Source organism: Siphateles boraxobius, unplaced genomic scaffold, assembly GCF_051911475.1.
Source record: "Siphateles boraxobius isolate OS27281-9 unplaced genomic scaffold, OSU_SipBor_1 49, whole genome shotgun sequence".
NCBI classification, from domain to species: domain Eukaryota; kingdom Metazoa; phylum Chordata; class Actinopteri; order Cypriniformes; family Leuciscidae; genus Siphateles; species Siphateles boraxobius.
This window is the reverse complement of record NW_027509130.1, coordinates 1,867,430-1,885,314: the sequence shown is the minus strand read 5'-3', so window position 1 is coordinate 1,885,314 and position 17,885 is coordinate 1,867,430. Positions and strand designations below refer to the sequence as shown.

The 17,885-nt window shown below is 41.7% G+C and overlaps 2 protein-coding genes across 6 annotated transcripts in view; both read left to right on the top strand.

Annotated features, from left to right (window-relative positions):
• LOC143711087 (uncharacterized) overlaps window positions 1-17,885 on the top strand; it is a 307,737-nt gene that overhangs the window by 23,150 nt on the left and 266,702 nt on the right. For 2 of the 5 annotated variants that reach the window (XR_013194740.1, XR_013194739.1), the window contains exons 1-2: window positions 16,412-16,514; window positions 17,710-17,748. The exons of 1 other annotated variant lie outside the window; for it this stretch is intronic. The gene's annotated coding sequence lies outside the window, so the exon portion shown is untranslated. Of the gene's footprint in view, window positions 1-16,411; window positions 16,515-17,706; window positions 17,749-17,885 lie in introns of those variants that run through there. 2 more of the 5 variants (XR_013194738.1, XR_013194737.1) reach the window with 2 other exon arrangements.
• Window positions 9,581-12,051, top strand: LOC143711019 (zinc-alpha-2-glycoprotein-like). Its single transcript, XM_077202314.1, has 5 exons — window positions 9,581-9,877; window positions 9,957-10,248; window positions 11,311-11,595; window positions 11,755-11,820; window positions 11,921-12,051. The coding sequence occupies exons 1-5, from the start codon at window positions 9,581-9,583 to the stop codon at window positions 12,010-12,012; spliced, it is 1,032 nt and encodes a 343-aa protein (XP_077058429.1). The 3' UTR covers window positions 12,013-12,051.

Here is a 17,885-nt window from a genome sequence, read left to right as displayed (position 1 = left end):
CTCCTCCACAGTGCTATTCTATCCAGAGTTACATTTTAACACACACTGTGTGTTAAAAATATACACAACATGTGTCAAAATACCATCAACACATGCTGTGTGTTGTTTTTAAACAATTCTCTTTTTAGAGTGACAGACCACAACTGGCCAACAAATAAGTCTACAAATAAATTATGCTTCTTAAGAAATGTACCAAAAATAAATACATACACGTACTGTCACGATGTGGGTTTGTGTCCTGTCATGTTCTTTGGTTCCCTGTCTTGTTCATTAGTTTTCCCAGGTGTTTCTGATTTTCCCACGGCCCCTTGTTATCCTGTTAGCTCGTTTGTCCCTGATTATTTAAGCCCTGTGTTTCTGCCCTGTCTTTGTGAGTTGTTATATGTTCCAGGATTAACGTGAGTGTTGGTTTCCCAGTGTTAAGATTCTTGTTCCGTGTTCTGAGTTTCTGTTTGTGTTTATTTAAATAAAGCGTGTAAACTGCGTTTGGATCCAGCCTCCTATCTGCCTTCACCGCACCGCGTTACAGAACAACTCACCGCAAAATGGAACCAGCAGTTGCTCCAGCAGTCTCTCCCATAGTCGTCAGCAACCGGGCCCTGAGAGAATATCTCTCGGTAATGTTTCAAGTGAACCAGTCCGTCCAAAGCTATGCTAAGGACTTCCTCTCCATTTGCCATCTTGGAACGCTCGATGAAATCCAGCTCATAGGCCTGTTTCGGAACGGGCTGGATTACCGGATTGCTCGATGGATGCCGAGCAACATTACCGATTGGACTCTGGACCGGTACATTGCTGAGGCTTGCTTCGTGGACTGTTCCATAGCCACGTTCCCGTCCTATCCGGCCGAGCCAGCTCCTCACTGCAGTCTTACCAAACCCGCGACTCACGTATGCCCACTCGAGCCCGTATTCCGCACTGGTCCTGTTTGATTTGCCAATCCGGAGACCGCGGAGGTTCCGCCGGCCGAGCCAAGTGAGTCAAGTGCTGCCGAGTCAAGTGAGTCAAGTGCCGCCGAGTCAAGTGCCGCCGAGTCAAGTGCCGCCGAGCCAGGTGCCGCCGAGCCAAGTGAGTCAAGTACCGCCGAGCCAAGTGAGTCAAATGCCGCCGAGCCAAGTGAGTCAAGTGCCGCCGAGCCAAGTGAGTCAAGTGCCACCGAGTCTACCGAGTCAAGTGAGTCAACTGCCGAGTCAAGTGCCACCGAGTCAAGTGAGTCAAGTCCCGAGTCAAGTGAGTCAAGTCCCGAGTCAAGTGAGTCAAGTCCCGAGTCAAGTGAGTCAAGTGCCGTGTCAAGTGAGTCAACTGCCGAGTCAAGTACCGCCGAATCAAGTGAGTCAAGTGCCGCCGATTCAAGTGAGTCAAGTGCCGCCGATTCAAGTGAGTCAAGTGCCGCCGAGTCAAGTGAGTCAAGTGCCGCCGAGTCAAGTGAGTCAAGTGCCGCCGAGTCAAGTGAGTCAAGTGCCGCCAAGTCAAGTGAGTCGAGTTCCAAGTCAAGTGAGTCGAGTTCCAAGTCAAGTGAGTCGAGTTCCAAGTCAAGTGAGTCGAGTTCCAAGTCAAGTGAGTCAAGTGAGTCAAGGTCCAAGTCAAGTGAGTCAAGTTCCAAGTCAAGTGAATCCAGCCAAGTGAAAGTTTCAAGCCCAGTGAAGCGCCGTCGCTGGAGGAGGAGGACTCGTTTTGCTCGCCAGGCTCTGGAGGGCGTTCCCAGATGCCTCGCCCTGCCGGCCCCGCCTCTGCGCCTCGCCCTGCCGGCCCCGCCTCTGCGCCTCGCCCTGCCGGCCCCGCCTCTGCGCCTCGCCCTGCCTGCGCCCTTCAAGCTCCGGGAGGGCTTTCCTGAACCCGTGGATTTCCCCAAGTATTTTTTTGGGGGGGGCCAAGGGTCCGGTGAGGAGACCATGAGGGCTGCGCCGCCATGGTCGTCTGCAGGGGCTTCACCTCCATGGCCGCCATCACGTCCTGCTCCGCCCTGGCCTTCGCCTCGTCCTGCTCCGCCCTGGCCTTCGCCTCGTCCTGCTCCGCCCTGGCCTTCGGCCCAGTCTGGTCCGCCCACGCTCTGCGGCCCAGGCCCGTTCCCCTGCATGGGCCTGGCCCCCCATCCCTCCCCCAAGACCGCCCTCCTGGACTTTTGTTTGTTTTATTGGGCTTCAGGAGCCGCCCTTAAGGGGGGGGTTATGTCACGATGTGGGTTTGTGTCCTATCATGTTCTTTGGTTCCCTGTCTTGTTCATTAGTTTTCCCAGGTGTTTCTGATTTTCCCACGCCCCCTTGTCATCCTGTTAGCTCGTTTGTCCCTGATTATTTAAGCCCTGTGTTTCTGCCCTGTCTTTGTGAGTTGTTATATGTTCCAGGATTAACGTGAGTGTTGGTTTCCCAGTGTTAAGATTCTTGTTCCGCGTTCTGAGTTTCTGTTTGTGTTTATTTAAATAAAGCGTGTAAACTGCGTTTGGATCCAGCCTCCTATCTGCCTTCAACGCACCGCGTTACACATACACTAGTATATATAGTTAAAATTTAATTTGATAACCTACAGAGAACGTCATCATCAGAGGTTATTTTAGCCAAATTCTAGTCGTTTTTGCCGCACGTGTCCACAACCGGTCAAACAAAGATGTTTTCTTTGAACGTTCCCTGCAGGTTATTTTGGAGTTTTATTTTATAACCATGTTATATAAACTAATTAAAACATTGCATATAATACCAATATGCTACAGAGATTATTCTAATGTTGAAATGTGTAATTTATTTATAAATAAAGTATTTATGCTGGCACTGTCGAGCGCGTTCCGGACACACTCGGTCTCTCTAGCGCACTATCGAGCGCGTTCTCGGACACACGGTCTCTCTCGCGCACTGTTGAGCAGATTCTCGGAAAACGGCGTTTTATTGAGAGTAACGGTAACGGCGTTGTAACGGAGGGAACAGTAATTAGTTTGATTACTCGTTGCTGAAAAAAATAACGCCGTTAGTATTCCCATCACTGGTCACGATGAAGATCTTTGCTCTGCAAAAAAAGTAAATAAAACAGTGTATTTTGTATATTTTGATTTAATTTTTATTTACAAACTTGTATTTTTTTTTAAATGGACATGAAATTAAATATGTTTTAATTACTTGAAACAAATTAGCTGTCATGGCCCTTCACACAAAGAAGAAATACGCAAACGACCTACATTTAAAACAAGTTGACCAACATGATCATAATAAAATGGTTCTGAAAAACACAGACACGGATGAATTTTCACCACTTCATTACCAGACAAACATGTCCAAACAACAAGGCCCCAAGTGAGTCCAACAAACTTCTGATCAAAAATGGAGAATAATTCAGCCCCAGATGGTGTTCCATCACAGGATGCAAAGAGTGGTTAGAAATATTGAAAAGGACAATATATTAGATATATTACAAAACATAATGATATAGTCAGAGACAGATAGAGGGATGACAGATACAGTTTGAGACAGGTAGAGAATATTAAAAGGTTACAATTAAAGAAAAAATAGATCTTTGTGTGTGTGTGTGTGTGTGTGTGTGTGTGTGTGTGTGTGTGTGTGTGTGTGTGTGTGTGTGTGTGTGTGTGTGTGTGTGTGTGTTACTTACATTTCAGAAATTCCACTGATAACCCATCACTTTGCTGGGGAGAGTGGCAACATGTGGGTTCACTGCAACCTGTTTCTTCTGTACCATTTGCCCTGTCGTTTTAGATGGCAATTTTCCTCTCGACTTCTTTGTTCCTCTCTCCGGATTGATACATACAAAGCACCTAAAGGGCCAGGAAACAGACAATATGTAATTAAGACTAATTAACTCAACAGATAATATATCTAAAGGCAAGTTCTGATATTGAATACATGTGTAAAATGCAGGTACTGAAGTAGTTAAGAATTCAATCATTACCTTTAAATGAACTCCAAGGTGCCTCCTCCTGATTGCATATGTAATATGCAGTGAACAGTATGGCAAGGCCAGACAGGAAGCTGGGCTGAATGCTCTCCTTACACAAAACTTGGCCTTCCAGTGTCCACTTGTCAAATTGTCTCCTAAAACAATAGCACATGTGGCAAAAGTTATTTTTTACTATACCATTTTTATTTTTCAGCTTTTTACATTTAAACTATATTTTAGTATTCAGAGTGCAGGAACTCTTTCTTTTAAATAAAATGAACAAATGCATTATACAAACAATAAGCTAATTACACACACAGAGTAGGCTGTAGCTAAAATATATGTACTGAAATGTAAGGGATTTTTACACCGGCATATTAAACATGCGACAAAACTGGTATTACAGCACCATTCAAAATGTAGGCTAACGTTATATGACACACATCCTCTGTGAGTCTGACGCAAGGTTTTAGCAACGCCGTTTTAATTTCGGCGCCCATTTTAACAGATGACTTGATTTTGATTTGATTTACACCATACAATAATCACGACGAAGTGTGCTGATCAACACGAAGCTCGTGTGAATACCGACTTTTGTCATTAAAGCATGTAATTCTTAACATAGGAGCCCATAGATCCCGAGGAATGTGTGAAATACTACCGCGTCCGTGCTGCCGAAGCCCCGCGCAAGTCTCCCTCGCGCCCCGCGGTCGGAGGATGTGTGATCCGGGGTTAAGTTACCAATATGAACCGCGAATATAACGTTACCTTCATAGTCTACGAGTAACCCAACATGAAAAATAAGAAACTGAAATAATAAGTCACTTACCACAGAGTTGAGAATCACTCCTCTTGCCGCCGCCGACACGACCGTTGAAGATCACAATGCCTCTGAAGATTTGAAATTTACAGCAATATTCTGTATTTTGAATCAAACCGACGCGCGACCCCAGAATGCATTGCAGTTTTCAGCAATATGCTGTATTATTAGAAAACAGCCAGCTGCTGTAAAATAATGCTGTAATTTTTACAGCAATTCATTACAGTGTATGTAAAAGCACTGGGCACAGTTTCCACACCCCCGACAGAGGGAAGAGTCGGAATAGCCTAAACCCGATTTGACTACACAAGGCAGGCCTGATTTTGACATTTAAAAACCAATCGATAAACTACTTTAAATATACTACAATTTTTGGATCATAATGCCAATCCCATATAAGACTCTGCAAAACTCCACACCCAATGCCGAATCCAACGCAAACAGGACCATTACATGGTTGTTTTTATTATTACCCTTGTATTTGAGATGTATCTCTAAATTACTTTTGAACATCATTTATAATTTCTCTGCTATAATCACGATTCATAAATCTTAGAGTTAAACCATAGTCCATTGCGAGTATGATTCATCTGTGCCACACACTGGTTAATAGGAAAACTCTTAATAAGAGGTTAAGGATGAAAACTCGCCCCTGAAAAATTTACTCTCGGAAAACTGATACTTGCTGTGTCACATTTCATAGTTAACTTCAAATGTTCAGTCCAAGAATTGAGATAATAAAAATAAAATAATAATAATAATAATAATTCAGCAGGTGCAGATTTCGTTATCATAAAAACATCATCAGTATACTGTTTATAAGGCAAAATCTTGAAAAAAAAAAGGATTAAATCAATTTGGAATAAAATAATTTTCAAAAACTCCCATATACAAGCAGGAATAATTCTGTGCCATTTTAGGTCCCATATCTGTTCCTTTCACTATTAACTTGAAATCATTCTGGAAATGAAAATAATTACAGGACAATGCTTATTAGATCCAATAGACATGCCGTAGATTTCGCATCAACCGATATTTGTTTTAAAAACTGTTTCATCACCCATAAGCCATCCATATAGGGGATATTAGTGGGTCAAACATGGCGAGAAGAACATCCTCAACAGCATATAGTGATTCAATAAAGTCCCTAGAATCTCTAACAAATGATTTATTAAAAAGTCCACAAAAGAAGCAATATTCTCAATGAGAACAATGAGACAAATAGGTCGACCCTTCGAAATGCATATCCAGACCTTTTTGAACTTTGGCTAAGTTCTCCATTTTCAAAATTCTGTAACAACTTAGAATGGATATATTTTTTTCAATTAGTTAAGGTCAGCATTAACATTCATAAAAGACATGCACGTTTATGATTGTTTAAATTATAAAGTAAAAGAGATTACATTCAAAATGTTTCATGGTATATATCCAGCTGACAATGTAATGTTAGTAAATGTAATGTTAGAGTGATTTCATGTAGATATTGATTATTCCTGTCATTATTAATAAGAAATGTAATAAACTTTTTAATCATTTACTGTTTAATCATTTTCTATTCAATTTATTATTAAACATTATCTATTAATCTATTAAACTATATTAATAAATGTTATTTTGAACCAATTTTGGGTTCATTTTAAGCAAACAATATAGTTATTTTTAAACAATAGTTGAGCCAATTGCTGGGTTTGTCCATATTTTAACCCAGCATTTTTATAAATGTGTATTAATCCAAAGAACATCATAATCATTTAAAATTTTCCTACAGCACTAAAAACTATTGACTTTATACTTGAATATATGTATTTTTCATTAATAAATGAGTGTTCTGTACACTCTGGTATTTTTCTGTATATTTCCATATACGATATATCTTGTTCTGTTTTTTAAAAAAAGTCAAAATGATGACTTAAAAGTTTAAATTATATTTTTAATATATTTAATCATAATTTTGATGTAGTATGTCATAATTTTGACTTTTTATCTTATAATTATGACGTTTATTAATAATTTAGAGTAATAATTTAGTATGTCATAATTGTTACGAATTTGCGTGGAAGCAAAGGCAGTAGGCGGATCTAAATGCAGCAGTAGACTTTAATTACAGATACAGACAAGATACTCGTGGTACGCACATTAAAACATACATTCAATAACTGACCACGAACAAAAGAGCAGACAGGATTTAAATACACAGACGGGATGAGGGAACAAGACACAGCTGGGGCAAATCAGAACACCGAGCGGGACCATACAACCTAACAAGACAACACACCTGAAACAAGGGACCTAATAATGACATGACTAGGATAACAGACTACAATTAACAAGGCACAAACTGAATAAAAGACCAAAGACAGAGAAACCACAAACCAGAAACATGACAAAATGAATAAACACCGTAACATTATCCCCCCCTTCCATAAGGCGTGACCCCGCGCCGAATGAACATCAAATAGGGGCGGGAGGGTGGGCGCCCTGGAGGCTGACGAGGGCGTGGCTTGCCCGGAACAGGAAGCCTTCAGGGCGGAGCAGGACGTGACGGCGGCCAGGGCGGAGCAGGACGAGGCGAAGGCCAGGGCGGTGCAGGACGAGGCGAAGGCCAGGGCGGAGCATGGCGTGGCAAAGGCCAGGGCGGTGCAGGACGAGGCGAAGGCCAGGGCGGAGCATGGCGTGGCAAAGGCCAGGGCGGAGCATGGCGTGGCAAAGGCCAGGGTGGAGCATGGCGTGGCAAAGGCCAGGGTGGAGCATGGCGTGGCAAAGGCCAGGGTGGAGCATGGCGTGGCAAAGGCCAGGGTGGAGCATGGCGTGGCAAAGGCCAGGGTGGAGCATGGCGTGGCAAAGGCCAGGGCGGAGCACGATGAGATGGTGGCCAGGTCGGAGCAGACTCAGACGAGGATGAGGACCATGTCGACATCGTCTCCATGGCCCTCACGGAGTACCTTCTGCCCCCCCCCCCAAAAATACTTGGGGAAATCCTCGGGAGGAACCTCCAGGTGGTAGATGGGTTCCGGGCAGGCCTCCCGGAGCTTGAAGGGCGCAGGAAGGACGAGGCGCAGAGGCGGGGCCGGCAGGGCGAGGCGCAGAGGCGGGGCCGGCAGGGCGAGGCGCAGAGCCGGGGCCGGCAGGGAGAGGCGCAGAGGCGGGGCCGGCAGGGCGAGGCGCAGAGGCGGGGCCGGCAGGGCGAGGCGCGGAGGCGGGGCCTGCAGGGCGAGGCGCAGAGGCCGGGCCGGCAGGGCGAGGCGCAGAGGCGGGGCCGGCAGGGCGAGGAGTCTGGGAACGCCCTCCGTAGCCTGGCGAAGCAAACGAGTCCTCCTCCTCCTGCGACGACGCTTCACTGGGCTTGATTCACTACTGGACGTACTTGACTCGGTAGACTCGCTTGACTCGGTAGACTCGGTAGATTCGGTAGACTCGGTAGACTCACCCGACTCGGTAGTCGGTTCACTTGACTTGGCACTTGATTCACTTGACTTGGCACTTGATTCACTTGACTTGGCACTTGATTCACTTGACTTGGCACTTGATTCACTTGACTTGGCACTTGATTCACTTGACTTGGCACTTGATTCACTTGACTTGGCACTTGATTCACTTGACTTGGCACTTGATTCACTTGACTTGGCACTTGATTCACTTGACTCGGCACTTGATTCACTTGACTCGGCACTTGATTCACTTGACTCGGCACTTGATTCACTTGACTCGGCACTTGATTCACTTGACTCGGCACTTGATTCGGCGGCAATTGACTCGCTTGACTCGGGAAGCGCGGTCTCACTTGACTCGGCGGCACTTGACTCACTTGACTCGGGTTCGTCGAGGCTGAAGCGACGTGCGGGTTCGGAAGACAGAAGCTCAGCCTCAGGCATGTCGATCTCGGCAGGAAGAAGCTCAGGCATGTCGGTCTCGGCAGGAAGAAGCTCAGGCATGTCGTGGAAAGCGGGCTCGACTCGGTTCACGTGAAGCGCAGGCTCGTGGAGCGTGGTCTCGGCTGAGCAGCTGAAGTGAAGCGCGGGCGCGACCGAGCTGACGTTAAGCGCAGGCTCTCGCAGCTTCTCCGCTCCACAACAGGGCCAGGTCAACGTACCATTCTAAAGATCCGTGAGGACCAGGTTCGGGCATCAGAGACCGGAGTGGTTCCGATAATCCTCCGCGGAAGAAGATCTTCAAGCCGTGGTTGTTCATTTGCGCGAGATATGCCAGCTCGAGGAATTCTGCGACATAATCCTCGATGGCGCGATTCTCCTGGCGAAGACGGAGGATCTGGACATCAGGACTCCAGGTAGGCATGGCTGCTAGATCCTAGGGGGTCAGTTATTCTGTTACGAATTCGCGTGGAAGCAAAGGCAGTAGGCGGATCTAAATGCAGCAGTAGACTTTAATTACAGATACAGACAAGATACTCGTGGTACGCACATTAAAACATACATTCAATAACTGACCACGAACAAAAGAGCAGACAGGATTTAAATACACAGACGGGATGAGGGAACAAGACACAGCTGGGGCAAATCAGAACACCGAGCGGGACCATACAACCTAACAAGACAACACACCTGAAACAAGGGACCTAATAATGACATGACTAGGATAACAGACTACAATTAACAAGGCACAAACTGAATAAAAGACCAAAGACAGAGAAACCACAAACCAGAAACATGACAAAATGAATAAACACCGTAACAATAATAATGTAATACAACATTTCTTTCAGGATCAGTTGTCAGTAAAATGTACACAGTTACACAAAAACTACCCAGCCCCTGGGTAAAAGTAATAAAAACTAGTCAAATTAAAGGATCTAACAAGCTGAATCTAAAATAAAAAAAATTCATAAAAATAATTTTTAAGAGTGCAGTTCCTTTATGCCTTTTTATGGGTATTTTAATCCTCTTCTTCACAGAGAGACACTCTCTGTATTACATTTACACTGGTTTGTCCAAACCTGTGGATCTGCCGGGCATCTATGAATTCACTGCTATGGGTCTGCTAGACGACAGACAGATCGACTATTACAACAGTAAAGAAAAGAGAAAGATTCCCACACAGTCCTGGATGAAAGAGAAAATGCAGGAAGATTACTGGGAAAAAGGCACTCAGTCGAGAAAGAGCAAAGAACAGTGGTTTAATGTCAATGTCAAGATTGTGATGGACCGCATGCATGAGACACAATACATCAGGTGAGGAACATTCATGCTAAACTAAATTATTATTAATATTATTGTTGCAAACATTTTGCTTCATCTCCATTTCAGATCTTCATGTTCTTCAGTGGAGACACGGTTGTGAAGTTGAGCAGAAGGGAGATGAAGTGAAGTTTCTCAAAGGTGTTTCTGAGTACGGCTATAACGGAGAAAACTTCCTGTCTTTTGATGATGAAGAGGGTCAATGGGTCGCCCCAGTTGACGCAGCTGTACCAACCAAGAGAAAGTGGGAAAATGTGCCGATCCTAAACCAATACACCAAAGGCTACCTGGAGAAAGAGTGTGTGGACTGGCTCAACAAATTCAGAGAATATGCAGACGAGGAGCTCAGAAACGGCTGTGAGTTTGGATGTGTTCACACTGTCAGTCTAAATCTGATTATCCGTGAATCCAAATGAACTCTGATCTTAAATTATTCACTGTCCACAATGAGTATCTCTACAGATTTGATTTGTGTGTCCATGTCGCTCTTTCGTTTTCCGGAATATCTGCATTGCGCTCTAAGGAAATGATGTTGTGTTGGTGGGTATACGCAAAAAACAACAGCAACAGCAGCAACATAGAGGGGTTTGCAATACAGATGTTGTCTTATTTAAAACATGATACGATGTGAGCTGGCGTGCTGGACTACTGCGTCTTCTGAGCCAGCGTTAGAAGGAGGACAGACTCAAACATATCACCGTTATATTGTAATGTTCTGCTCGCGCCTGCACTTAAAGGTGCAAAGTGTAATCATTAGCGTCATGTAGTGGTGAGGTTGCGGATTGCAACCAGCCGAAGTTACGGTGGCCGACAGGACGTGATGTCGTCGTCTGAGACAGCAGAGAGTAGCCAGTCCAAAATTAGGTTTCTTTACAAAGATAAATTAGGAAATTAGGTTTACTTAATTATTCAGTAAAACAATATGTTATTGTGAATATTATTGTAACTTTATTCATCATTGTGTTTTATTCGCTGAACAACATAGTAACGAAACGCATTTGTTCGTTTAGGGCTCCTGTAGAAACATGTCGATGTAAGGGGACCCGCGGTGTATGTAGACAGAAATGGCTCATTCTAAGATAATACAAACATAACGGTTCAAGGTCTTTATACACCACTGAATATATGATTTTGCATTTATGTCAACAGATTCTTCTTAATATTACACACCTTTAACTGTAACAACCCTGTTTCTGCAGCAACTTTAAGCATGTTTCTTATAACAACGTCTGACGTTTCAATGTGATTTTTGTTTTTTATGCCGTTCACACATGCTAAATGTGTTCGGATTCCAATCGGATATGCACACAATCATATTTGAACTGACAGTCTGAATGAGACTTATATTTCTATTTGTTTATTATCTGCAGGTTTCATATAGAGATGAAATGATTGATGAACTGATTCCTGTGTTTCCAGCTCCTCCAGATGTACATTTGTTTGTAATAAGGTCTATCAGGGAAAGATCCAAGCTGAAACTGACCTGTCTCGCCACCGGCTTCCACCCCAAAGACGTGATGATGACCATTAGGAAATATCGCACATCTCTGCCTGACGATCAGATTGAATCCTCAGGAATCAGAACAAACCATGATGGATCCTATCAGCTGAGGAAGAGTGTGGAGATCAAGAAGGAGGACAAAGATCAATATGATTGTCTTGTGTCTCACAGTTCCATCAAAGAACCAATTATCAACAAACTAGGTAGGCAAACTGCAAGCATTCAATTATTATAAAAACATTGCAGTGCCTTTTTCAGATATTATTTAGAATTCAAATATTCAGATATTGTTTCTGCTTTATTAATGTCTGAGAATAGCACTGATCTGCCACTACACACTTCCTTTTATCATGGTTTTCTAGATGCTGAATCACTGAATGCCTATACAGAGAATGCTGAAGAACCTTTGCCTAAGCAAGAGTCTGGTGGTATGTCTTCACTACTTTTATTTTAAAGCTTTGTTATTTATCAGGCAAATCTCCAATAGATTAGCACTGTAGATGTGATGTTTCACTGTTTCTCCAACAGGACAAGGGAGTTCTGCTGAAACATCACACAGCATCACAACTGTTTCCATATTTTATCTGTCTCTCATGTTTCATTTGATCTGGATATTTTGAAGCACTTTCCTTGAGAAACTGACATGAGTTTCCAGACTCAACCTGAATGCTATTAATGAAATGTATTCATTAAAAACTGTAATTCATCAAACGTGTGAGTTTGTCTTTCTGTCTTAGAGACCCCATCAGTGTGTTTCCACTGTAAAATAGAATTTCCATCGATATTTTCAGAAATAAAATCAAGTACATTTTGCCAGACATTTATGCACAGTAACATATGAATAGCTGTCTCTTGACAAACATTGCAAAAACAAAATTTGACATCTATATCTTTTTAAATTGAAGAAGATAATGTTTAGCATTTTATAAAAGTCTAAAAAATACTTCTCTAACCTAATTTCTTATGAAATAATGATTAGACAACAGTAAAAAAAAAATCCAGTGACATCATCAACAAATTGACTGCAGTGTATAATAACATTTGGTGATGTAAGAGTGTTATTTGGAACATGTCTATTTTTAAGCAGTTTTATTGTGAAAAGCATATTTCACAAAAGTGTGTTTGGGCGAAGAGGAGGGAGATTCAAACAATCCAGTCTCCTTTTGTTGTTTAAACAGCATGCACACACACTCACTCACTCACACACTCACACACAGACACACACACACACACACACACACACACACACACACACACACACACACACACACACACACACACACACACACACACACACACACACACACACACACACACACACACACACACACACACACACACCTGTAGACACTGCACTAAAGTCCTTTGCAAACTCCTCCAGTGGTATGAACACAAAGAAAAGTGTTTTTTCCTTGAAATAAAGTTGGCTGAATGTCACATTAGAAGACATTAGAATATCACACATGCAAAAAAAAAACACATAATAAAAATAAATGAATAAATAAAATAAATAAATAATCCACGCTGAAGGTCAAATTAATAGACAAGTCACACATAAGTATATTGGATGAAGACTATTTGCATATACATGTGTGCCGCTGTACATTGAGGATATTTATAACATGTTTCAAATATAGATGTATTGAATTTTAAAAAAAGACTTAATGTCAAATACTCCACAATAATTTCATAATAATTCCCTTGCCTGTATTGTCCAACATCGCTACTAAGTGCAATGTCCCTCTCTGTGCTGACAATGATGCACCAGAGCCCCTTGGAGACCCTAACCAACCTCCTGCATTCTGCCAGAACGAGCAAACAGGACGTGCAACAAGGGACGCAATAGTTAGACACTATTTCTGATTTGGATTTCTTTTGGATTTCAAAAATCAGTGATTGCCATTCTTTGCATTTTTTTGGTTATTCTGTAATCATTGCATGCATTACTAATAAATCTTCTAAAAACAAAAATATTTTCGATTGTGATGAATATATATATCAATTAGTGACAGAATAAAATGTATTGTTTTTGGTCAATTTTGACAGCTGTTTGGGGGATTATTTTATGAGGCCAAACTCTTTCCACTTTGCTGTAGGCCTATACTGAAAGGCTGAATATGTTAAAGCCTACCTAATAATGGATATCTTGTAAGATACTGCATGATCCAAATATAGTATTATTTGATACATTTTTAAAGTTTTCATTACATTTTCCATGAAATCCATGCTGAATCCACCCTTCTGATGGGATCAGTTTAATCCAGATTTTTTGGATCAAAGTGATCCAAATCCTATAAAAAAGTTCTGAAAAACCCAAACTAAAGGTTTGATCCGGATCAAAACCAAGATTGGATTACATGATCTAATCCGATTATGTAATCCGTTTTTTTCTTTTGAAAAACCCATTTTCAACATTTGATCCAATCCGTTATCCAAAATCCTAGTGGATTACTTTTGAAAAACTGGGCCCTGGGGGGGAAAAAAGCCTTGTCAGATCTGCATTGATGAAATGTTTCAGCTCAAAAACATTAATCAGATGTTAACAAATTTTTTTGTAAAGACAATATTTAAACCAGTTGATCACTGACACAGCAACAGCTGTTATAACTGATCTCAGAGCAGCTGCTGTCTGGACGACAGGAGGAATGCTGCACATGCGCAGTTTCTGCAGGCTTTTGTGCGTTGACATTAACGTAGAGCGCCGCTTAGAGGCGCAACAGTGTAATGGAATGATGAGAAAACTATATTCAGTGAATAATGAACAAACATGCTTAACATTCATTTAAGGAATAATTGACTCCACATAGTTAAAATGCAGAGAAACAAAATATAGTTAATAGATTAAGGGTCCAGAGCCCAACTAAAGCAAACACTGATCACCATAACGGTGTCTTAAAATATTCTCCTTTAAATGATTCTGCTTGTTAACATCAGGTGTCTTCAATATTGGTCAATTATCACTCAATTAATAACTTAATTATCTCATTAACTTTAACGCTCTTGAGTGTTAATTTAACGCTGAGTCTGGAGCAATATAAACTCCCAGGAGAGTTAATTTAACACTGGAGTTTTTGCTGTGCAGGCCGTTTAATTATTAGAAAATAATGCTTATCTGAGGTGGTAATGAAGCAGAATGGTCGTTACACCTCAGGTGTACATTATTTTCTAATAATTTAACGAACCAGAGTCAATTATTATGCTTATGATCGCTCCAACTGCTACCATTCTCCTATCAGACCTGGAGGATATACGTGGCATTACTGCTCGGCCAAAGTTGTAGTTCAGGGGTCAGAAAATAGAAGTCCTGCCATGTGTTTATTTCACTCATGAACTCAGCCAGCTGATTTCACTAATTAGTTCTCTCTTCTGTCTGAATTAGCAAATCCAGGTGATTGGAACAAAATACTGAGGAGGACTTTTACTTTCTGAACGTGGACTTTACACCTCTGACTACATGTCAGCCAAGAGTAAAGTAATAAACCAGAACTGGACCTTATCGTAGCCAAAAAATCTGTGTGTATTAAATATGGAGTCATCTCAGCCTTTACTAATTGGTGAAATCAGCTGACTGAGTTCATGGGTGGAATAAACTATGGCAGGATTTCTACTCATTGGCCCCTGGACTATAGCCTGACTACGTCAGACTTCCTACTACCGCTAATTTCATTTCGCTCCTGTAGTCAGTCTGAGATAGCAGCCTATCTTTCTGTTTTCCACCGGCCTGAAAACAGCCTGGCCAATCAACGAACAGAGGGCGGGCTGAAAGCCGTGACGTAGTCGCTAAGCGCCGTGTTTAAGATTAGGTCAGGGAAATCGAAAACGACCGCTGATATGGAGACGCGGATGCAATTCGCTCTGTTGTGGAGAATATTCCCGGCATTAGCAAACTGAAGCCCGAACACGAAGAGTGTGTATTAAACATTTTGAATGGAGGTGATGTTGTGGCCCTACTCCCTTTGGGAAAAGTTTAATTTATCAACTATTACCGATCGTCAGCGAGAGACTGGGGAGCCTTTTGACAGGTCAGTGTCTCTTTTCTTTTCCAGGTCTTAAATACCGTAAAACTTCAAATAATAGCCCGGGCTTTTATTTGCCCAAATCGTCGAACTGCACCGGCTTGTACTTGAGATAGGCGTCTAACTTATATGAGACAGGCCTTTATAGTTGAGATGTTGTTCATTGAGATGTTGTTCCTAGAGTCTATAATCTCTAAAAATCTCCAAATGCTCCACGTGAAACCGCGGTCTTCCGACCTCTTACTATCTTGTCGATTGATTTTTATGAATATGCGCGAGGGAGAGAGAGCAAGACAGCGCTCGTGTGGTTTGTAGACGTGGGAGTGCGTGCGCGCGGCCGGGGCTCTCTCTCTCTCTCTCTCTGCTCGTTTGTGCCCTGTCAAGCGCAGCAGTCATTCTATTACATCACTCACAGATCAAAAAAGTCGTTTACAGTCATGTTCACTCGGGTATTTCGCTCGCATCATCAAGTGTTTACAGTGGAAGTTCGATCATAGATTTGAGTTCGATGCATGATGTCTGTGGTTCGATGCGGCTGTGTCGGCGCATAACATGCGTCATAAACAAACTTATCTGATTGGCTTACGGGTAACCAATGATTTTAAACTTCAGTACGCGCCCCCTAGCGAGAGAAAACACTTCTCTATTATGCTATCCCAGACTCTGTGTACGAAGCAAAGTGAAGTAGCAGAGTCTGGTATTACCAGGCTACCTGGACTATACAACTCTGATTAAATCTCAGTTGGAAACATAATGTCACATTTCTCCATACTTTTAAAAGAACATTTAGTAATTACAAAATAATAATTCACCACATTGCTTACACCATTTATAGAGGCAGACAATATAATCTTTTCAGGAGTAGGCTATTTATTTTCACTATTAAATGACAAATGCTGCCGGATCCACAGGCTTGTAATTCACATACTGTTCCTTTAAGAAATACGACCGAACATATTAGGGGGGGTTAACAACCGTCCAACATTTTTAATAGATTATTTTTAGGAACGAATTGTTGGACGAATAGGGAGCTGGCAAAAAGGGAGCTGCATGCATGGAGTCTACTCGAATTCAAGGCGTTGTTGAGAAAATGGCTCACAGTTCAGGTACGTTGTTAAACACACATTTAATACAAATCAAAGTATTATGAAGGCCTATGTTATTTTTTACGGGTTCGCTTTCTTTAAATATAGACTTTAATTTATATATTTATCCACCGGACGCGTGCTGATTTGTGTATGTGTGTTATCCCTACTGCGTATTTGTGCTGGTTATTTTAGCTTATTCTTGGCTTGCGAACTTTGATTACCTGGTTGGAGTGAGTGATTTTAATGACATAAGCTGAATGCCAAAATATCCGAGTTGTATAGTCCAGGGGCAAGAAAGTAGAAGTCCTGCCATATGTTTATTCCATCCTTGAACTCGTCTCAGTCAGCTGATTTTACTAATTATAGTTCTCTCTATTTGTATCTTCATAATGCGTTTTGTGTGTTACAGTGTGTGCTCTTAGGGTTGTTTTTCTGGGGAAGAATGTATCAGAAAATATTCGAGTCAGAAACTTAATCCTGGGAATAGATATGTGTGAAAATGATGTGCTTACAGCTTTAAAGCAACATAATGTGATCCCAATCAGTGGGATGGTGAAGGACAGACACATCACTGTCATTAACACTCTTCATCTGTTGAATCCAAACATCTCAGATCATCAGATCACAGAGACAGTGAGTGTGTGTGTCTCTGTCTGCTCCAGGACCTCATGTGTTCATAACCATACTGGAGTATTCTTTATACTTCACTGAAGAGGACATGAGAAGAGTCAATTAAGTGATAAACAAAATTTTGATAATGTGATATGATGCATTATGCACTTCTGTAGTTTACACTCTAGACAGTGTTTAAACCCATTTCATCAGTTTAAACCCTTTTCATCTTGATATGACTTTAAATTGATACAATTTATGAGTTTTTATTTTATTTACAATTTTATTTATAACTAAATTAAAGAATTCAGAAAATATCAATATTAGAGCTATCTCTAAAGCATCTCTAAATTGAGCTGTAATTGGTCTGTGTCTATCAGTCAATCAATCAATAAAGCACAAAGGCACCTTGAGCTGAGTTTGTCAGTGACCAGACATCAAAGCTGCTAAATCTGTCTAGATCTGTCTGAATGTCATGTTTGTTGACAGTGTCATCAGAAAGAAAATTATTGCAGCTCTTCCATTAAAATTGCAAGTTAAGCATTTATGCGAGTTTAAGCATTTAACAACTTCATGGATGTTTACATTTTTTTTACAGTAGATATAAGAGATCACAGTCCAGAGGGATATCGCCCAAACTGTAAGTAGACAATTCAGATGATTTTATTGAAATGTATTTTAATATTAGAGCTACACAGTTTTTTTTTCAAACACAATCACAATTCTCCCACGATTCTGAAAAGACAAAAAAATATTTATATATATAACGGTTAGTTT